The sequence below is a fragment of the Oryza brachyantha genome, chromosome 3 (genome assembly GCF_000231095.2).
Source record: "Oryza brachyantha chromosome 3, ObraRS2, whole genome shotgun sequence".
In the NCBI taxonomy this organism is placed as follows: domain Eukaryota; kingdom Viridiplantae; phylum Streptophyta; class Magnoliopsida; order Poales; family Poaceae; genus Oryza; species Oryza brachyantha.
This window is the reverse complement of record NC_023165.2, coordinates 10,174,791-10,197,863: the sequence shown is the minus strand read 5'-3', so window position 1 is coordinate 10,197,863 and position 23,073 is coordinate 10,174,791. Positions and strand designations below refer to the sequence as shown.

At 41.6% G+C, this 23,073-nt stretch overlaps 3 protein-coding genes and 1 long non-coding RNA gene across 4 annotated transcripts; 2 read left to right on the top strand and 2 right to left on the bottom strand.

Annotated features, from left to right (window-relative positions):
* The first annotated feature begins 813 nt into the window (after positions 1 to 813).
* Positions 814 to 6,936, top strand: LOC102715098. The gene is made up of 4 exons (XR_423277.3): positions 814 to 994; positions 3,445 to 3,526; positions 3,633 to 3,703; positions 6,531 to 6,936. It is a non-coding gene; the product is annotated as an uncharacterized LOC102715098 (long non-coding RNA).
* Positions 1,607 to 4,558, bottom strand: LOC102714816 (myb-related protein 2-like). Its single transcript, XM_006649954.3, has 7 exons — positions 4,393 to 4,558; positions 4,077 to 4,290; positions 3,917 to 3,993; positions 3,735 to 3,792; positions 3,578 to 3,665; positions 3,439 to 3,508; positions 1,607 to 2,577 (listed from the first exon to the last, which is right to left on the bottom strand). Exons 2-7 carry the CDS (start codon positions 4,288 to 4,290, stop codon positions 2,017 to 2,019), a joined length of 1,068 nt encoding a protein of 355 aa, XP_006650017.1. The 5' UTR covers positions 4,393 to 4,558; the 3' UTR covers positions 1,607 to 2,016.
* Positions 6,937 to 16,223: 9,287 nt separating the features above from the next.
* LOC102709826 (pyruvate kinase, cytosolic isozyme-like) lies at positions 16,224 to 19,079 on the top strand. Its single transcript, XM_006651273.3, has 3 exons — positions 16,224 to 16,563; positions 17,322 to 17,783; positions 17,885 to 19,079. The coding sequence occupies exons 1-3, from the start codon at positions 16,300 to 16,302 to the stop codon at positions 18,698 to 18,700; spliced, it is 1,542 nt and encodes a 513-aa protein (XP_006651336.1). The 5' UTR covers positions 16,224 to 16,299; the 3' UTR covers positions 18,701 to 19,079.
* Positions 19,080 to 20,844: 1,765 nt separating this feature from the next.
* On the bottom strand, positions 20,845 to 22,932 carry LOC102714543 (E3 ubiquitin-protein ligase SIRP1-like). Its single transcript, XM_006649953.3, has 2 exons — positions 22,527 to 22,932; positions 20,845 to 22,242 (listed from the first exon to the last, which is right to left on the bottom strand). The coding sequence occupies exon 2, from the start codon at positions 22,189 to 22,191 to the stop codon at positions 21,223 to 21,225; it is 969 nt and encodes a 322-aa protein (XP_006650016.1). The 5' UTR covers positions 22,192 to 22,242; positions 22,527 to 22,932; the 3' UTR covers positions 20,845 to 21,222.
* Positions 22,933 to 23,073: the final 141 nt, after the last annotated feature.

Below are 23,073 nucleotides of genomic sequence, written 5' to 3'. Positions count from 1 at the left end.
GCGGCCAAATTCTGCGACGACCTGCAGTTGCGGTACAGCTAAACTGAAGAGGACCCTAAGCTCGTAGACGGCCTACCTTCTGTGTGATGAATCTTTCATTCTTTTGTCAATACTTGCCAGTTGCATTTGCATGGCCTTTTTTTTCTGGCTGGGTTAGCTTAGCATTTGAAGCATTTTTACTACGCTCCTAGATAATACCTAGCTAGTTTCCCGGTCGATTTTGGTAGAGCAGTGTAACAGTGGGCACGACTGCAGAGCTAGCTGACGGCCGGCCGGTGTACGCTGCTGCGGCTGCGCATGATCAGCGACACCTTTCTCTGCATGATTAACTGGTGATCCTGTCTTGTCGCCGTGCATATAGGCTATAGCCAGGTTGGTTCGTGGGTTAGCTCGCGCATGGATGATCCTGGCCATGTGATTGAAATGCACAAGAGGATTAACAGCGTGATGCGGCGCTAATGCTGGAACTTGGCTATAGTTTGGCACTGAATCTATTGGCTCCCTCTGTGCTGTGGTCACTTTGGAAAGCAGCTTAACATGCTGGAGCTGTTCTTTTTTTTTTGCAGAAATAGGTCCGACGTGAGACCTCATTTATTATAACCTTGCCTAGCTGATCATATACAAATTAGTAATTTTAAATAGGGTTTGACAGAGTGATAGGATCTTTCCTCTTGAGGCTACAAGATGGACCAGAGGCCACTTCACAGCTACACGGGCTTCTAAAATGGGCCCATTAGCACTTTAAGGCCCAGATTACAACAGGTTTGATAAATGGGCCAGCACCAGAAGCTTCTTCAATCTTCATGCCGGACTTCTAACAGCTGCGCCGTCAGCCGCGGGGACGGCTCCCGGCGGGGGGTCCCTCCCTGGTAGCGGAAGAGGCGGCGCGGCAGGGGCGAGCTAGGGGAGGGGCCAGCTGCTGCCTCGCCGTGGAGATCGACGCTTGTGCTGGGAGCTTTCCTCGCCAATTCGCCGGGAGCTCGACGCCATCGCGGTTCGTGATGATTTGCCTCTTCTGTTCTGCGATTTCATTTGGTTGTCTGTATTTTTTTTTCCCCCTGATACTTCGCACGAGCACCGCAGCACTGATGATACAACTGGGGCATCAGAAACTCCCTGATACTTTGTGCTACACTTGGGCTAATTTGCTCCAGATTAATGGCTACTCATCATTTATGTCCAAGTCGATCTAGTTACTCATTGGATTTGTATGTGGGAACTGTGCCGTTGTGCTATCCGATTACCGTTGCAAACTGCTTGCATGTTGCCTTAAAGAGACAATCGGTTTTCTACTATGCTCTCTGCTGGTAATAGAACTAATCTAAACCATTTATCTTTTCTCATCTAATGTATCAGATTTATTTATACTACCACGGTTAAATACTGGTAGTAGAATATTTTTGTTTCTATTGGTAGTAGAGCTCTAAATCGATGGTCAAGATTCTTCTACCGACGATAATACTGGTAGTAGAGCATTACTCATAGAGAGCACCTTTGTGCTACAGGGATGCAGTGATCCTTATTCCTTAGTTTAAGTAGGAGAGCCAAGAGCGTGGGGAGATGCATGAGTCCACACTCCTGTCTCATAGATCCGCCAATTCCAGAATCTAGGTATGATGCATTGGAGAAAGAGAACAAAGATCAGTTCACTGGCATAGCCAATTCAGTAATCATCAGCTTAAATGGGATTTAAAACAAAATTCGTTATATTTCTATGGTACAGACTACAATCACAGTAAGGCAGAATAATGGAGAATGCCCAAGTTCTTGAATACTACTGATGCCGGGAATGTGATCTATTCATCTATATGGCCAAATTGGCAACTTTTGTGGCCCATCTTGTTGCCAATTCCATCACTTATTTCAGTGAATGGACATTTTAAACAGATATGATCAAACCATGAAGCTTCACGTTGGTCTTAAGATGGATGACATGGCAATACCATTGATCATTGGAAGAAATATTCCGTTTTCACTTGTTCTCACCGATAGCGCCAACAGTTTTTAGTGCATTTTCTAGGCCCAGCTGAACCCATTTAAATCAAATTTCTTGCAGTGTTTAGGTCCACCGTAAGTGTCGTTCATGTTCAGATCTAACTTTGTTGCTTGGCATGACATACTAAAGCCATCTCTCCTCTCACACCTTTCTTGGTGATTTGATGGCCTTCTGCTTAGCTTGTTGAGAAACAAATCCTCGCTTCCTCTTTCTTTCACATGCATATCAAATGACATGCACCCAATCTCTTTTCCTTTTTGGGCTGAAAGGCTAATTGATAAGATATCTTGATCTTTCTGGGAACCATCACACACAGTTAAGCAGCTGTCAACCGATCCATCACCCAGATGCATGGTGTGCCCTTGTAGCATTTGTGAACTTTCAATCTCCTCAAAGCCTGAAAAAGCATGCTGGAGGCATTCTGTTGACACTTTTGAGACCAATTCTGACAATTCCATCTTTGCCGTTTCTAGACCAACTGAACCTGCATTCTGCTTTGCAAGTGTCTCTTGTGCCTTTTCCAGGACCGATTGTAGGTACTTTCCTTGTGCTTCAATTCGGAGTTGCAGGTGTCTTTGTACCTGTTCAAATGTCATTGCTAGCTCATTACATGCAAGATGACAGGTAACCTTTTGTTTCTTTTCTTATAGTGGAAGTACTAAGTAATGAACTCTGTGACCTCAGCTATGTATTATATCAATTTGCATATCATAATCATGTTTACCCAATGATGCAGCAATAATTTGACATAAAGTAATTCAATGGCACAACATTTTTTCAATTATACTTAGGTTGGATCTAAAAATTCTGGCATGATTTTAGTAATGGAAAACAAATATTCACATATAAACTATCTATTACCCTATGCAATATGGTGACTGGCCTCTTAGCATTTCCTGTGTATTTATCTCATGGAAGTCATGCAATGACATTGAGCACATGTTCTAAGAAAATGGACAAAGTAGGTTCGTCAATGAAAGAGAATCATACTCTTATACAGGATCAAGATTAAGTTAATTCCTGACTGCAGATCGGAGTGGGTAAAAACGATTAAATGATGATTTAGTTGTAGCAGATATGATGCTAAAGATATTTAAACATAGTTTAAGTTGGCCTTGGTTCATGGAGCCTTATTTATCACTGGCACATTTTGTAATTGGATGTTTTGTTTACATTTACTTACATCCATAACACTATGAACCTTCATCCTGCGAATAGTACACTTTGTAGTTTTTTTTTCATTCTCTAGTATATATTTTCCAAATAAATTATACATACATTTATTAAATATTCAATCATAAACTTCAACCTATATTATGTGCACCTATTGACATTAACTGTTCAAGAAAATATTATATTCAATGTATTCAAAAGGATGTCATAAGTGTTTATTATTATAATAAAATATAAATTTATGTTATGCACTTGTGCTGTTTCTGTACCTCTAGTTGCTCATGTAGCCGTCTCTGCACTTCAATTTGCATCTGAAGGGCTTCACCTATGTGCACAGATCTGATAAAAAAAACAAAGGTATGTTACCTTCTGCAAACGTTCTGAAGAAAAAATTTACTTGTCTCTTACTTGTTTGTCTGGGTTCCAAGAGTTAGGTGACTAACGGGTGATCTGTTTCCTTCAGATGGTTTCTCTGTTGCTGTGGTGCAAACTAGCGCTGACGAATGAAAAGGAAGTTCAATATTAAGCTTAATGGTAAGCTGATACTTTGATAATTAATATTTACCATTTTTCACGTTTCCCACATTGGCTTGAGCATGGAGATTTTTGCTTAGTCTGTATTTCTAGTGTAAAAGAAAAAAATCAGTATATTGTTTGAAAGCATGTAAAATGAAGAAAAGGTGTGGTATCTGTTCGTTCATTATCAAACAGATGAAAAACTTGTGATACTATAAGTTCCTTATATACCTGTAGATGACTCTTGAGATGATACAATGTTAGCCCAGGTACACCCATGAGCCTCATAATTGTTTTTGGAGTGGCTTCTGCAAGATTGAAGTGTTTAAACTTTAGATGATGATTTTTCTGTGCTTGCTCCTATGTCAGAAAGGTTTAATCAGATACTCACTTTCTGGACCACCAAGTTGATTTACTGCCTCCACAAATCGCTCATGTAGCTCAGGGGTCCATTTTAACCTAGGCTTTGCATCAGTTGAGAGTACAAGCCCTGACTCCCCTGGAACACTTCCTCCTTGCATAAGCAAGTGCCGCTCTGAAGGGAAACTCTGCCTAGATGACAAGAGTTGGCTGTGGTTTTGGATCTGTTGTTGTTGATGATACATCTGACAAGAATATATCTCAGTTAGGATCTTGACAAGATATCTCATTTTCTTTGTTTGAGCAAACCAAACTTTACTTGCATCACATGAATACATAAATTATACCTCTTTGTTATGTACTGATGTCTGCTTCCACCCTTTGAGGAACCGCCTGTTGATGTTTTGTCAGCCCTCTGTTTCTGGTTATCAGGGGTAGTTCATGGTATGCTGGAGTTCTATTCTTTGGGAGTGAGATGGCCTTTAGCTACTCTAACTAACTATGGCCTCTCATGTGAAGATATTATGCAGAGACTGGTCTTATAAGGCAGGCAAGTGAGCAGAGAATTTCGAATCGTTGGAACAAACACTCAAGCCTGACCCAATCTTTGCATCAACTGAAAAGAGATATTATCCTTATTCCTTTAGGTACCTGTGGACCCTATGTACACCGATATTTTTATTTGTCAATTCCATGAACACTCTTGCATTCTGATTCTGCACTAGCAACTATAGTTTATATTGCATTAACTTAGCACACATGAAGGGGGGAAATTAGAGACAGTCATGTTATTTATTGGTCTTGTAGATAAAAGTGGGAATCTTGTTCTCTTGAGAACTTTTGGGCTGTGGTTTGTAGTATTGTCTTTACTAGATTCCTGGATTACATCTTACTCGTTCAGAACTAATTCCGCTGTCCACTGCATTTATATTGTGAAATGGAAGGGAATATTTACGGTTGGTCGGCATTCATTAGGATTCTGTATGTTCTTCAATCACATATGGTATTGCATGTTGATATATGTTCAGCGTACACAAGTATGATAACAATTGATTAAGGAACATATTTCTATCGATTCACATGAGAGCAAAGTTTTAAAATTCCTTCTTGACGAGATGCATCCAGAAGAAGAATTGGATAAAGTTTTGCATACAGACAAAGCGAAGAAGGAATTCATTCTATTAGTGATGCCTTTCTTGGAACTGCACAAAAGCAGAGCATGGAATAGTAGAATAAGCATATGGTTCCCTTTTGTTTTCCTCTGGTAAGTTTTGTACTTGTTCAGCTATCAGTCAAAAGGAAAGTGGATAGGCGAATCTAATAGGATGCGCATGTGTATGCTTCTGAGTTCGATTGCTATCTGTTCTACATAGAGCGCAGAAAGTAGGAGCTTAAAATTGACGGTTCATTTTCTTGTGTTCAGTGCTTTATGTTGCTTGCTTTGTACATGCACTTGTACAGATGATTGCTTCTCTTGCAATCTTATTTACACTATTTTTCCTTCATGTGTTGACAAAAAACTGCCTCAAGTTCTAGTCTAGTTAAGTTTAACTGGCATATAATCAACAGTATTTACAATAGCCTGCACTGATTAGTTCTAACTTAGAGCTCATACACTTTGAGAGGTTGGCATCTGATGAATTGCCACTATATCCTCACTGGCAACCGCCCCCACATGTGATAGACACAGGAATATAAAACCAACAAAAAAAAAACTAATAGAATTCAACCTGCTGTCATTCTCATTCCCACCCTATTTGTGCTGCAATCCGTTTAATGTTCAGGCTAATGTTCCATGTTACATTTGCAGGATGCACCCCAATTTTCCAGAAAAATAATTGGCATGGTAAATCTAACAAAATATATTGAAATCTGATATTGCGGGACCTCTTAAAAAGAAAAGCTTGACAAGCTTGTTCTTTCAAAAATCAAAAGCAACTGATATGAGTGGTCCAAGACAGTGTCCTTGTTGCTCTTTACGTCTGCTGTTTGTGTGGTTTGCCTGCTGCTATTATGTGGATCAAACAGTCTTCCCCAAAGTTGTTCTGGGAATCCCTGTACTTATTAGCAATTACGAATGTCCTCTGCTCATTTTTATTAAGACAAGCAAAGATAGTCCTTGTGACACGATAAATTGTGCATGGGTTCCTGTTCGAGTGCGGCATGCTGGTGCATATCTGTTGCTCTAATTTGGTGCTCGATACCTCGAGCATTGGCTTGGAATTGTGAACAATGATAGCCGATCATCAGGAGCATAAACTAAAACTACTATGCATAAGAACATGGAATAAGCTCTTTCTGGCCATAGCTTTATCTTTTTGTGATGAATCCAATGAATGGGGGCAAGGGGGTTGAACTTTACCTTTGTGCATGTATTAATTAGTTAGATTACATTCAGTTGTTACTTGTTAAGAGCCTGGAATCATATTCTCTCTCTTTCTCTTCCTGACCTTGGGTGAGCTCTTGACGTTATTGTTTTGTGCAGGCACGCACGCACGCGATCCCGGAAGAAGGAATAAGGGAAAGCGATGCTGACAGAGAATCGCGACGCTGATCATTTTTCTCCTTGGTAAAGATGAGGAGGAATATATATCACCTCTTGAGAAGTTGAGAGTTGAGTGCGTGGCTATTTTGTTGTCCGCGCCGGCCTCCTTGTTTCTCGGCGCCGGCGGTGTTTTGCAAATGAACAGCACGTGTGAACTGTTGTTTGTAGGTGGGTAGGTTGGCTCCCTGAACTTAGGCTTAGGTTGTTTTAGTTTAGGATTATTGGGCCAACTTATTATAATCTACAAACTAGATTATTATAATCTTATAAGCTCCTCTAATAATGCTTTTCCATATTATTGAGTGGTTAAAGACTCATTACCCTCAGACACTTTAAATTAATTACTCATTTTACCATGTATTATCTACTAGTTTATAGTAATATGTCTTAATAATCTATATTACAATAACCTAAGCGAAAACAAATAGGGCTTATATGCGTAGGCTGTAATGAGTAAAGACTTTTTGTGCTGCAGTACTATTAAACTTGTGTCCGAAGAAAGTGAAGCAGAACAGCAGTGGAGTCTTTACACATGCTTATTTGTAAGGTCATGACTTCGTGAGCATATGATATGTAGACCCCTGTTTCAGATGCCTTGTTCGAGTCTGCGATAGATGCAAAGTTGGCGAGGCAAAGCTGAGAGAGACTCGACCACGTCGCTGTTGGGCTGGCTAGGGCTTGGCACCCAACAATGGGACCGTGCAATTCGTGTGCGGTATGACACATGGCGCGGTGCGGCCCGTAAACTTACAAAGCCCTGCGGCCCGAGACAGGAGAGCAGGCCACGGGTGGTGGACGGCTTGGGCTTTCGGAGTTGGGACTCGAATTTTTTATTTTTAATTTTTTTTAAAAAAATATTTACATAACTATATTTTCTTCAAAAATATTGTAAATCTAATCTCCTCGCGCCTAGAGAGTGCGATATATAAAACGTCATTTGAAAAAACGTGTTAGCTGACATGGTAGAGGGAGTAGGGCCATGGCAACGACAGATAGTTGGTCAGCGGTTGTTTTTCCAATATAGCCCTTACAGACGGCGACAAGTGGGTGTGAAACAGGCACCGACGAGCTCAAGCCCATGCCTCCTCCTCCCTATCGAGGCCGTGCTACCGAAAGTCCCTGGGGCTAGATCTACCCGCTCGACGCCATCCTCGTGCCTCTCCCTAGTTCTGTCGCCGCCACTCAACGTCGGCCCCGTCAATGGCCGTCGTGCCCACGTCGCTCGACACCGTCAATCGCCGAGGGCCATCGCGGTCACGCTAGCTACTCGACGTCGTCTGCCGCTGGTGACACTCCTTACATTTTTTTTCTTTATCTTTTCCTTCCCCACTGATTTTTTGAAAAAATAATATTTGTTTTATATAGCATACAAGATCCTAGAGTGATTTCATCTATTGTTTATTTAATAAAAAAATATATTTATACCCTTATATATGGTATACTCTCTGTCCCAAAAAAACGAATTCTCCGGTTTCCGTGTCTAACGTTTGACCATCCGTCTTATTTAAAAAAAATTTAGAAAATTAAAAAAAATAGTCACACGTAAAGTACTATTCATAATTTATCATTTAATAAAAACAAAAATACCAATCATAAAAAATTTGAATAAGACGAAGAGTTAAAAATTAAAGGTAAAAAGTGAAAAATTGGTTTATTTTGGAACGAGGGAGTATGTAATTAACCGAATAAAATTTTTGCTCGACAGTATCTCTTATACTGAAACCAAACCCAGACCCAGACCCATACTAATAAGACTAATCTGATATAAATAATAAAATAATCACACACTTGCGATAGCACACTCAAATAGGATGGAAGAGGTGAGGGCATCAAGCAACCCATAAACACACCCGGCCGGCACGTGCGAGCTCGCTGGGACGGTTGCTTCGCAATTCCGGCCAGCGCACGTATCCGCCCGGCACACGGTTGCCGCGCGTCCGCTCTGACGGGGACGGGGTGCTGGGAGTCGACGTGACGTGACGTGACTGGGCGGTGTGACGATCGACTTCGCAATGCTGCCGCTAGATCTCGCGAAGATATCTTGCGGTAGTTGTTGCGCACTGCGATGGGTTGTGCGCGGCACACAGGCCCGCTGTTCTGTTCTGTTCTGTTCTGTTCTGTCGGCGCTTGGATCCACGGGCTGCAGCTGCAACGACACGCCTTGCTTCACCGCATACGCGAAACGCAATGTACACAAGGGTCTAGACAGGACTGCAGGCCTCCCTCGCAGCGTGCTGCTGCACCTGCAATGCCTTTCCTGTTTCCACCTAGCAGGCTAGCAGCAGGCAGGCCGGCGTAGTTTCTACTTTCGTAATAACTCGTCTTATCTAAAATTTTTTAAAAAATTCAGCCACGTATAAAACACTGTTCATATTTTATAATCTACTAACAATAAAAATATTAATTGCAAAAAATTTTAAATAAGACGAATAGTTAAAATATTTATGTAAAAACTAAAAAATAATCTTATTTTAGAACGGACATAAACTTATCAGTACTGTTCCAAACAAGAAGAAAAGGAGACAGATCTAATATAGACCCTCTTTTTGAGGGATAATAAAATACACATCATAATCTAGTACTGTTCCAAACAAGAAGAAAAGGAGACATATCTAATATAGACCCTCTTTTTGAGGGATAATAAAATACACATCATAATCTAGATTAGCGAATATGATGTTAGAGTAAATATTTGCTAATCATGGATTAATTAAGCTTAAAAAATTTGACTAATGAAATAACTTTTATTTATACAATTAGTTTTGTTATAGATATATATTTAATACTCCTAATTAATATCCAAATATCCAATGTAGGGATGGCAACGGGTCGGGTTTGGTGCGGGTAGAGCAATTACCCACCCGCCAACTTAAAGGCTACCCGTACCCGTACCCGCGGGTAAAATTTGATACCCGTACCCGTCGGGTACCGGACGGGTATCGGGTACCCATCGGGTCTACCATTTCACATGTCAAAAGCACATCAAAATAACCATTCCAACATATACAACAAACTAAATATACTATTTATAATACAATATTGCATCACACATGAAAAGTTGAATAAATACAACATATTGCTCGTAATACATATATCATATCAAAGTTTTTAGCTAAAAGAGAGTACATCACAAATATAATAACATGAATAACATAATAAGTTTTTAGACAAAATTCAATATGTAGGCTATGTTCGGATACCTGACGGGTTACCTGCGGGTAGAAAAAAATACCCGTACCCGTACCCATATCGATTCGGATCGGGTACGGATACTACCCGCGGGTACAAAATTGTACCCGTACCCGTCCCGCCGGGTCAGGTACCGGCGGGTACCCGATACCCGTACCCAAATTACCAACCCTAATCTAATGTAACAAGAACTTAAAAAAAAAATCTATATATCCGAACAGTCTCATAGCCGGCTAGCCGGTCATTCTTTAATGTGCAGCACGAGGCGCTAAACAAACAAAGACAATGAGTAAAGTGTATCACAAGAGTATAATGCTAATATTTTACTATTTAAAAAAATTATATTAGGTTCATCTAAAAAATACTGGGGCATAAAAATTACACACTTCTTCAACAAAAATCTAAAATGAACAACTTGTATTATGAATACATATTTTTTGTCCCAAATTTAGGATACAATTGAGATAATTTTAGGCATGAGTAAATATTAAAAATGCATTTGATAACCTGTTAAAGATATATTTTCTAGTCCAATTCTTAAATTTTGGTTTTAGAGATCAATTTAAGACATCTCTTAGAGATGCTCTAATTCTTAAAATCCATAATCCGTATAGGTGAGACTTATATAAATGTATCTTTTTACCTATAAGAAATACTACCATTTTTAGAGTTATTTTATCATCTTAAGCTAGGACCCACCCGAAAAAAATCACCAATGATTCAAGATATGCATACAATTAAAAATATATAAACCGATTTCTTATTCTGTATGGTGTAGCCTTAAGCTTAAGTTTCACTTTAGGAATATATTGGTGTATGATCTCATTCAAATGCATAAAGATAGATTATGATAATTTTTCAATTGCTTAAGGTTGCTTTCTCATGTACAGTGTGGATGCCATAATGATTGTGTTCTCTAGATTATTATTTGGTTTTTTGCATGCTTTATGATCAACATTTTTATAAAATATTTTAAATAGAAGTTGATTGTCTCATATTTCTAACGTATATTTTTAACTTTTTAGCTATTAATCTCATCATTTATAACATAAAATACTCCCTCCGGTCAAAAAATCGTTTAGGACAAGATTATGTCAAATTTCTAAAATTTATACAAATAATTTTGTGTTAAAATAAGTTTATAAAATCTAATAAGTTAATGATATAATGATAGTATTTTTCGAGGAGAAACGAGTATATCATTTGTCTTGTACTTAAACTAAGTATTTAAGAATTTATTGATGATCGAAATTTTAGAAATTTGCCCAAATCTTATTTAAACGATAAATATTTTTGACCAGAAAAAGTAACTATCACAAAAGTTAGATAATCTTTTACCTTTGATCTTCATCTAATAATAAATTGCAGCCGATGTAAGCTGAGCATTTGTTATGGCAACGCTATTTGTTCCCGTTAGAGATAAAAGGGTGAAGAAAGAAAGATATTTAGATTTTTAATAGTTATTTAACATTATAAACAATAGAGCTAACTACAAAATATATGATGTTAAATTTTTATATAAAAACCTGAAAATTATAATTTAGTAGTTTGTTAAATTTGTATGTGAAAAAATATAAAAAAAACCGGTAAAAACACGGCCATAAATATCACCTCGAATGATGGGGGGCTGTTCCATGCATGTTTACATCTTAGATAAGCGGACAAGCGGTTCCTCTCTGTGTAAGACCCACGTAGAATATCACATTATAAGTCTTAGGGCATGTTCAAACGTAGAGTCTGTTGTAGGCTCTATTTTAAACCACGTCAGTAACAATAGTCTATTTTAATGCAATAGAATATTTTTATTCATTAATACAATAAAATATTTTTATTAAGCTAGTTTCCTTTTTATACATTCTCATGTAAGAAAGTTTTTTAATAAATACTAAGAGTCGACTATAAGCCGTTATCATGTATGACAATAGTTTTTCTCTCTCCTTTCCTCTCTTTCCTCCCCTATCACCAAATTTTCTTACGTGGCGATTGAAAGAGTCAGCTAATAGGCACATTTGTACGTGCCCTTATACTCTCTTTCCAAAAATAATCTACATATTCATATTTATACCGGATCTCAAGGCTTAATGTATACGTATTTTCGTGTATTAAATTATCTCTAATAACGCTACTTTTAAGGGGAAGTCTTTTAAGGGGAAGTCTCATGCATATGAGAACAACACAAACGTTATTCATCATCAAGTTCACATGTATGTATGCTTGGGCATGCGATATCCACTCAATAAGATAACAAAACCTAAGAGACATATGCCCGATAGATTAATTTTGAAATGGAAGAAAAGCTAATATGTACTAGATCATTTGTGAAAGAAGGAAGTATTACCTTTGTTCTATAATAAGTGCATTGAAATTCAAACGTGTCTAATAAAAAGTATATTTGTGGAGTATTAATTGTCCCATAAATCACCTTATATTTAAATATGCATACATTTTAGGCAAAATTTACTACAAGCATCAAAAAAACGTGTAATTAGTCGGTGGACACCGTAAGATCACGAATTTGCTGCAGGGCACCACAAAAGTGTGGTAATTAGCTATAGGACACTCCAGCTAATTTTTTGTTATTTTTGTTGTAAAAATTCTAAAAATGATGACATTATCCTAGGTGGCCAACCCGTTACGTCTACTGGAGCTAGCGAACCAAACTTAGTTGGTCTCGGCGCCGCACCACACCCGAATCCTAACCTACAGGGCGGGTGAGCAGACGATGACGGTGGCGACCCAGCGGCGACGAGGACGCATAACGGGTTGGCCACCGAGGGCAATCTCGTCATTTTTAAAAATTTTGACTCTGAAAATAATAAAAAATTGGCCGGAGTGCCCGGTAGCTAATTACCATATTTTTTGTGCCCTGCAGCAAATTCGTGATCTTACGGTGTCCACCAGCTAATTACGTATTTTTTCGATGCCCTGTAGCAAATTTTGCTTACATTTTACCCCTACGTACCTCCTGCTACGTACCATCTCCTTATTTTGATGAGGGGCACTTTAATCCATTTTTCTTAGAAATAATTTACCTCTACAATGCTAGAGATGTACTTATAATAAAACGGAGGGAGTGTGAAGCACAGTCGCCACAACCAACTCTAACAATTAGGGCAACTGTCACTTATGATCAAAATTAGTGTTGATAACAATTCTTTTAATAATGAATTTATAATACATAACTTGGAACGAGGGTATACAAAACTACTTACGATAATCATGATGATTATCTCGGTAATCACATGAGCTGCCGGGTGGTGCCTTCGGTAAACCGCGGTACGGTTTGCCAAATTTTGTGAGATTTTAAATCAGTAGCAAATTGTCCGTCGGTTGTATCGGAATTTTATATTTTAAAAAATGTTATTATCAATATGAGCATATTAATCCCGGTCTTTTTCTTCCACAAGAAATAGAATAGCCTACTATACACATAAGCTTTTAGCGTATGTACCATGTACATCAATTAAAAGAGGAAGCCCACGAGACCTGAAATATAAATTTACAGATAAATTTGGTCCATAGGCCCAACACACGCACACAATGTATAACCTAACCCTATTCATCTCTCCTCTCCCCCACCCACCCCACCCACCCGACCACTTTCAGCCGCCGCCGCCTCCTCTCCTCTCCCCTCCGCGCCTCCATCGCTGGCGCCGGTGCGTGCCGGCGTTGGCCGCCGCGCCTCCTCAGCTCCTCTCCTTTCCCGCGACCGTGCCTTCTCTCCTCCCCTGCCCCGGCGCTGCCATGCCCCCTCTCCTCCTCTCTGCCGCCGCCAACGTCGGCCGCCCGCACCGTCAATCTCGGTTGACGCTGCTCCGCGCTCGTCGTCGCCGACGTTCGCCCGCTCGATGGCTCGCATTCAATGACGGGTCAGGGCAGCGGATCGACGCGGTGGCCGGTGAGGCTCAGGGCGGCGTGCCTCCCTCCGCCGGTGCCGTCCTTCCTCGGCCAGCATTGCGCCTCCCTCCGCCAGCGTCGCGCCTGCCTCCCTCCGTCGGCCCCCTCTTCAACGGCTACTCCCTCCTCTCTTTGCAGCATTTTTGGGGTCCACACATCATTGAATCTAGTGGTGGTGGCATACTACTAGAGTTTTTTTTAGTATGGTATAGTTTTGAAAAGGGCAAAATGTCAAAAAAAAAATCCATGGTGATTGTTCTCGTTTTAGAACCTCATGATGAAGAAATTTTTCAAAAATATCGCATTTAGCATCAAATTATGACCGGAAAGCGAAATTGCATTTGAATAAATGAATAACCATACTGTTCATCCTGGCCAATTTTTAACTAGCAACAAAAACCATATTTACCGATAGGGATGGCAACGGGTCGGATTTGGTGCGGGTAGAGCAATTACCCGGCCGTCAACTTGAAGGCTACGGGTAGAATTTCCTACCCGTACCCGTGAATAAAATTTGATACCCATACCCATACCCGTCGCGTACCGGGCGGGTATCGGGTACCCGTCGGGTCTACCATTTTACATGTCAAAAGCACATCAAAATAACCATTCCGATATATACAACAAACTAAATATACTACGTATAATATAATAGTGCATCACACATGAAAAGTTCAACAAATACAACATATTGCTCATAATACATAGGTCATATCAAAGTTTTTAGCTAAAAAAAAGTATATCACAAATATTATTACATGAATAACATAATAAGCTGTTAGGCAAAATTCAATATGTGAGGTACGTTCGGGTACCCAACGAGTTACCCGCGGGTGGAAAAAAATACCTATGCCCATACCTGCTTGATTCGGGTCGGGTACGGGTACCCGCGGGTAAAAATTGTACACATACCCGTCCCCGTCGGATCGGGTACCCGGCGGGTACCCGGTACCCGTACCCAAATTGCAATCCCTATTTACCGAGAAATATTACATTAAAAACACGCGATTATATGTGGAATACTTGCGATAATCAACATATATATTATGATTATTGATATTGATTGTGCCACTCTGATTATCAACAGACATATCATGATTATTGATATGGATAGTTCCACCATGATTGTTAGTTAATTTATCGCGATAAGCACAAGATATCTCGCGATTTTCACATCCAAACCATCATGGCTCCATTCGAACTTCTAGATTCCATTTTGAGTCGTTTTTGCACAATAATCATGATAATCAATGATATCGCCGGGGGTGGTTTCCACCTAGGAAACAATTTTATACGCCTCCGCCACCTTCGCGCTCAGATGCACCTCACGTACCAGCGTGTAGCTGGTATCAGATGATACCAGTAGTATGATATCAGTTGGTATCATCTGTTATCATTGCGTCGCGCGACAAGGAAAACTCAAAAAGATACATGTATCACATGCTACCAAGTGGTACCAAACGGTATCATATGGTTCTAAGTGGTATCATATAATGTCAGTATGTATCAATAAGTATCGATAGGTGTCGCTTGATTCTCGTATGGAAACCTAGATGATACCGATTATTATCAACATGTGTCAGATGATACCAAAAGATGTTAGAAGGTATCAACAGGTATAAATCCACTAGGTTCTAAGTGGTATCATATGGTATCAGAAGGTATCACACATGTATCAACAACGTCGTCGTTGTCCGTCTTCTCGACCTTCGACAAGGACAGCGATGGTATGGTGTCGGCGGCCAAGCTGCAGCTGCATGACAGCGACGCTCGGCGAAGGCATCTTCGAGGAGGCTGTGGCGATCCTCGCAACGACAAACACCAACGACGACGGGCTGCTGGGCCACGATGAGTTCCTAAGGCTTGTTGGGCAGCCAGAAGAAGAAGAGATGAGGATGAGTTGCCTGAGGGGGGCGTTCGACATGTACACGGCGGAGTAGACGATAGTGATAACGCCAGCGAGCCTTCGGCGGACGCTGAGGCGGCTGGGGTCATAGCGTCAGCAGCTCGGGGTGGAGGACTGCAGGGCTATGATCTGCAGGTTCGGCGAAGCGAGGAGGAGGTGCACGGCGCGACAGCGTGGAGACGTGCGACGCGGAGGAGGCACGCTGTGTGGAGGAGATGCGATCGTTAACCGTCCCGTTCGTACGACATGCCGTACGCTAGCTTTTCCAAAAAATAACCTGAAAACTCCAATGTTGATCGATATCAACCTCTTGTCCCAGGTACACAACATTTATTCAAATTTATGGAGTAAATTCATGCAATGCATGCTTTTTAGTGGTCAATTTGTCAAGCTAGCCTGTATCACACGTCAAAAACCAATTTCACTTCACATCCATACATACCATAAGATCTACATAAATTATATAGCTATCATAAAGTTATTAATTAACTTATTATATACCTAAACACGAAACCTTTAAACGTAGTCGAAATCGGTGGAAATCGTATATATGGTTAAAACCCTACCCACCGTGCCTTTCCGCACGGGACGGCCGGTATATATTCTGCCTCGCATCGCCTCGCCTCCCCGTCCAGCGCCGCACAACGACGCGTGCGTTTCCTCCTCCGCCTCCGCGCCCTCAGTTAGCTCGTCGTTCCTTCCCTCTCCATCCGCGCAATGGAGGCGGCTCTAGACCTAGACCTCGGCGGCGCCGGGCCAGAGGAGACGTGGCGGCGGCGGCCCAAGACGAAGATAGTGTGCACGCTCGGCCCCGCCTCCCGCTCCGTGGAGATGTGCGCGCGGCTGCTCCGCGCCGGCATGTGCGTGGCGCGATTCAACTTCTCGCACGGCTCGCACGAGTACCACCAGGAGACGCTCGACAACCTCCGCAGGGCCATGGAGCTCACCGGCCTCATATGCGCCGTAATGCTAGACACCAAGGTCTGGATCCGATATTCCGATCTACTACTACAAGTTTACCGCTTTTAGTTTATATCTCTCTCTCTCTGTTGTTTGTTTGTTGTTTGGTGATTTATGTTGGGTAGATCACTTCGCGGCTCTGGGTGGATGAAATCTATGAATCATAAAGTTTTAAGACTTCACAACAACCTTGTTTTGATCTTTGTGATTATGTTGTGTTCATTGCTAGCCTCTGATCGGGTGACATGAATCATAGGAGTAAAAAAAAATAATCAGAATTTTAAAACTCCGCAGCTTTCTGGATGACATAATAATCATATATGTTTAGACTCTGACTTTGCGGGCTCCTCCTAGAAAGTAGGAGTTTGGAATTTAGGTTTTGGCCTCATGGGTAGTAGCACGTGTATTGTGTTTTTTTTTTTTTGAGAAGCTGTCAAGAATATGATCCCTCTATCATAGTAAAGAGATTTGCACAATTTCTGTAGATTTGCACGTGCAGCTTGTTTCACTGCTACTTCCTCCCACCATTATGTTTTGGTTTTATCTAGATGCGTACATTATCGAAGAATATGTTTTATATAAGTGTCTAAATTTATTAACGTCCATATAAATTTAGGGATTGTCAGAACATCTTATGATATAGAACGGGTCTAATACATGGTACTACGGAGTACTTGTTATTCGAACATCCTTCATAATTCAATTTAGCAAATAAAGAATGAATGAAATATGCAGTTCTGTTTCTTTAGCGTGCTAAGAAGTCCACTATGTTCATACAGGGACCAGAGATCCGCACGGGTTTTTTGAAAGATGGCAAACCCATTCAACTGAAGAAGGGGAAAGAGATTACTATTACCACGGATTACTCCATAAAGGGTGACGAGAACTTGATTTCCATGAGCTACCATAAGTTGGCTATGGACCTAAAGCCTGGGAGCACTGTACTGTGTGCTGATGGCACCATAACACTCACAGTGCTTTCTTGTGATCGTGAGCATGGACTAGTTAAGTGCAGATGTGAGAATTCTGCCCTTCTAGGAGAGAGAAAGAATGTCAATCTTCCTGGGGTCATTGTTGATCTCCCAACACTAACAGAAAAGGACAAGGTGGACATCCTGCGGTGGGGTGTCCCAAACAAGATTGACATGATCGCACTCTCCTTTGTGCGTAAAGGATCAGACCTTAAGCTGGTCCGAAGTGTGCTTGGTGAACATGCCAGGTCGATTTTACTCATGTCAAAGGTTTGTTTTTTCTTTATGAACTATTCCCTCCTTGTTAATTTGTTATTATTTATGTTGTTTTTATTATGTCTATTGTTTTCTTATGATGTTCCTACGTGCAGGTCGAGAATCAGGAAGGTGTCGCTAACGTTGATGAGATAATTGCGAACTCAGATGCTTTCATGGTTGCAAGAGGAGATTTGGGAATGGAGATCCCGATTGAGAAGATATTCTATGCTCAGAAGGTGATGATTCATAAATGTAATATGAAGGGAAAGCCTGTTGTCACTGCAACACAAATGCTTGAATCAATGATTAAATCCCCTCGTCCTACACGAGCAGAGGCAACTGATGTTGCCAATGCTGTCCTAGATGGAACTGACTGTGTGATGCTCAGTGGTGAGACTGCAGCAGGGGAATATCCAGAGTTAGCAGTGAAGACTATGGCAAATATCTGTTTAAAAGCAGAGTCATACCTAGACTATCCTTTCATTTTCAAGAAACTCTGTTCAGAAGCCCCAGTCCCTTTGAGCCCACTGGAGAGTTTGGCATCCTCAGCTGTTCAGGCGGCCAATGGATCCCATGCTTCACTCATCTTGGTTCTCACAAGGGGTGGTACAACTGCAAGGCTTGTTGCAAAGTATAGACCGGCCATGCCTGTGTTGTCTGTGGTTGTCCCAGAGCTAAAGACTGACGACAGTTTTAACTGGGTTTGTAGTGATGAGGCACCCGCGAGACACAGTCTTATCGTCAGAGGCTTAATTCCATTCTTGAGCACCGTCAGCTCGAAGGCATCGGATGCTGAATCCACTGAGGAAGCTATCAACTCTGCAATAGATTATGCAAAGAAACTTGGTATCTGCAATTCAGGAGATTCAGTAGTTGCATTGCATCGTGTCGGCGGTTATTCCATGATCAAGATTGTGACTGTCACCTAGTTCCTTCCCGTCCATCTCTGATACTTGTAAGGGTAGAATGCCGATGTTGGATATTTGCAAGGGCAAATTTTGTTAGAGGTTATTGACCCTTGCTACCGTTAGCTAATCTTATGTCAGTTTAGTCCAATATCAGTTCGAGTCCTTGAGCCCTATATACTATGCTCAGCTACACTGCATTTTGTTGGCTAATCTTATGTCAGTTAATTCCTATATATTTACCTTTTTTTTTCTAATCTCATGTTTTATTGAGTCATATGTACTTCTTTTTGATCTCGTGTCCTATATGCTTCGTTTTTAGACGTTTTGTTATGGGATCATTGCTTAATGAGGTTGGTGCGTTCCATTTTGTTCTATGCCATGCCTATAAGCCAAAAAAAATTATTGTATTGTGTTAGCAAATTTGTCCGATCCATTTAGTTTTTGTGTTATACCGATGGATTATTAGGAGTATTTGAAAGATCTATAACAAGATCCAATGATTTGGTTTTTCGTGTTATGCATAGATTGTTAAGTGAGGTGATCGCTAAGAACGTTTGCATTTGATTTTTTTTTCCATTGAGGTGCGATGACTGACGCCGCGCATATGATTGCCGTAGGCAATTCAGCAATCGGGTTGAGTATTTTCATTCATTAAGGTCAAGATAAGATCAATTGGTGGTTGATGACGTCTAACTCCTATGCTAATGAAGGCTCGACAGCATACCAGAACGCATCAGCCTCAGAAAGGTGACCGTCGAAATAGTAGCAATTAGCAAATCAAACCATCCAATGATCCAATCCTTGCTATTCTCGATTATGACAACGGTGTACATTTCGACCAAGTCACGACTGCATGGACCATACTGGGGAATGAGAACATGAACGGGCAATCAGTTACTGCTGTATCTATCTATATAAGGCCCTGTTTGTTTTTTTAGTTATATGACTAAAAATAAAAATTAGTCATTGGACTAAAACATATTTTAATCCTTACTGTTTGGTTACAGGAACTAAAAGAGACTAAAAGTAATTATTTTTTAAATCATAAATCAGCAGCAGCAACAACGACTAAGCAGCAGCAGCAGGAGCCAGCGCTAAGCAGCAGCAGGAGACGGCTGCCTCCGGCGTGGGCCGCGGCGATCTGCGTAACGAAGGAAAATTAGTCCCAATAAGTTCCTCGACTAATAGCCTAATAGTATTTTAGTCTTTTTTAGTTTCTCCTATTTAGGTTTTTAAGGATTAAAAGTGACTAAAATAGAGAGACTAATATATTAGTCCCTCTAACCAAACGGGGCCTAAGTATATATGCTACTTTCATTCTAAAATATAATTATTTTTAAAATTTAAAATTTAAAATATATTTATATATTTACAGTCCTACTTGTTTTATCAATAATTTCTTATTGAAAATTATTCTCACCTACCACCTATTGCATTTCTCATTTATTAGGAGAATCGCCCTATCAGAAACTTTTGTCTTATGCTTATAAGTCAAAATTTGTTTTTTCAACCTTAAATTTGAAGTTGATTTTAAGGTTTTTTATTGGAGTTTATTTTTCAACATTGGTTTTTAGCTTGCCATGAACACGTATATAAAAAATTTTATTCATAAATTATTTTTCATTTGCAAATACGTCATTTGAATTTTTGCTCCAAAAAGCAAAAAGATGATTTCTTATTAAGAGATATTGTATTTTTGTCAACCTTAATTTCTAGTCATGTTTACATTTTTAGAACGGAGGTTTATATTTTTAGGACGGAGTAGCAGTCATTGATGGGTAGGATACTAACAGCCAGAAAGCATTATCGGTTGTGTTTTGAATCATAACCGGACGATACGACGTATACCAAACAACATGGAAAAGTAGCAGCACAAATGGCACAAAAACCGTCCGACATGGTCAAAATCGTCTCCTGACCGGACGATACAACATTGGAAAGGCAGCAGCACAAATGGCACAAAAACTGTTTGACATGTGGTCATATCATCTCCAGAGCAGCAAAACAAGACAGGTTCCAGAAAGCGCTCCAGCATAAGGAACTACTAAGGACATCTTAGATCCTTTAAAATGATAAAAGTTTTGTTATTTTGAAGCACTTTTTGATAAAATGAATCTAAACACTATGGTAAGAAAATGGTAACTTTGCATTTATCATTTGGCAGCCTAGAGTAGCAAATTTCGTCAAAAAACGCATAGGGATACGGACCATCTCTCACTTTTACCAAAAAATAACAAATTTCGCATGCCTCTAAACACAAGTTAAAAAAATACAATGTTAAAATTTTTGTCACCAAAACTTTTGTCATTTGCCATTTGTTATTTCAAATGGATCTAGACAGTCCCTAACTCAAGTTCTTAAACCGGTTTATGACAGTTTTTTTTATCACAGATGATTAAATGCATCATCTTTCACCTTAATCACCCCAAAAAAAACACTTTTCTTTTACCAAAGAACAAGGGCAGCTATACAAGAATTGCATATTTCAAGTGCAAGTAGACAACTGGGCTAATCAGCGTTCTTTCCTTCGCTGCCTTTTGCCATCACGACGACGAGGAGCTCCCGCTCGATCTGTGCGAGAATAACCCGCCAAAAGGCCACGAGAGCCAGCGCCTCCTGCCGCTGCTTTCTCCATCGCCACCGCCGCGTGCATTGCCAATGAGCTCGCCGCCGCCTCCCTCGGCTGCAATGGCGTTGCCGGCGGTGGGCTCGTCCGTGGGCAGCTGATACCTGCACACGGGGCAGGAGCTGTGCGCCTCCAGCCACGGCAGGATGCATCCGTCGTGGAACCTGTGCTTGCACGGCATTTCCCTCGCCTCGCCGCCGGCCTCGAACTCGTCGAGGCACACCGGGCACGTCGCGGCAGCGTCGTGTACGCGGACCGTCGGCAGCGCGGCCACGGCCTCCTTCTTGGCCGGCGGCGTGCCCTGGCGGTTCGGGTCGGCGTCGGCCAGGTAATCCAGCAGCAGGTCCAGCCCGGGGCCGAGGAACAGGTCCCCGAGCGTGAAGCCTGACGCCGCGGCGACGCCGGCGCCATTGCCGTCCGTGAGCATGGCTCGCGCGTCCGCGGAGCTAACCAACACGACCTGCTCGCGCCCCGAGTTGGTGGGCGTGTCGCCGCCGCCGGCTTCGTCGTCGTCCTGGAGCGCGCTGAGCAGCTGCAGCAATGCGATGTTGCGGTACTGCCTCCGCGCGAAGGCCGCGAGGTCACCGCTGCCGTCGTCGTCGAGGCCGTGGCGTCGGGACGAGACACCAAGGAGGTCTATGAGCATAGGCGCCCAAGGAGGCAGAGCCCGCGTCGCATCGTCGTCGGCGTTCTCCTCACCGGCAGCGCGGCGGCCTCCGACGGCGTTTCCGCTTCGCCGGCCATCGTCCTCGGCGCCGGCCATCTCCTCCACGAACCCAGAGTGGCAGTGGGGGCACTGCACCTCCTCGATGCCCACCTCCGGCCTCACGATCAGCGAGCACCTGTAGCAAAAGTACCTACACGTTCCGCTCGGTTCCTCCTCCATGTATCCGCTCTACTGCCGTGTCGTGTCGTCTTCTTCCTTCTGCTTGCAGAGCTACACGCAAGAACGGAAATTCGCATTACTAGGTGAATTTCTCGCAAAAAGGAACAAATAATTCACTAGGGCAGATGGAGATTCCTCCAAAAAGAATTCGATCTTGAGGATTCAACGTATGAATCAAACCAATCAGAAATGGCTTCTCATCTCATTTAAATTCCAGTAGAAAAAGGTGCCAATTTTAACTAGTGATTTCTTTTGAAGCTTCAGAATTCAGAAAGAAAAACGCAAGAATACAGAACCATTATCACACAACCGAGCAAAAAACTGTAAAAACTTACCGGCCAAGACGTCTGTTTCCAAGAACAACCTCCTATCCTCTTCGATTCAATCGCCAGACAAGAGAAGCTTCAAAACCAGGGCAAATATAAACAAGAGGTCAGCAAGAAGAAGGATCTAGAACAGCGAAGGAACTAGAAACACGGCCAAAGTTCAGAAAGAGGAGAGGTCAGCGGAGGAGAGAGGAGATGATGCACGCAAACTAGTTGGCATTAAACTTGTGGGCGCTTTGGGATAACTGATGGCCTCTTGTATCAACGGGTTTCTTGATAATTATGGACTGTGTTTTGTTTTCTTTTACTTTGTTCGCACCGCAACGAGAGCTGCTGCTGCTTGGACAAGGCCAACGAGCGATGAATTCTACGGAGACTCTGAAGCTTGGTTTTTTTTTTTGTATGGCTTCCGTTGCTTTCATGGGCCACGAGGGCACGAGGTCTTGCGAATGGTGTAGCGTGACCGAGCACACACAAAACGAAACAGGACGAGATGATGGGATTGAGACGGAAATGGTTTGGACGAGTTGATCTCTCTGGCTGCGTTATCCATGAC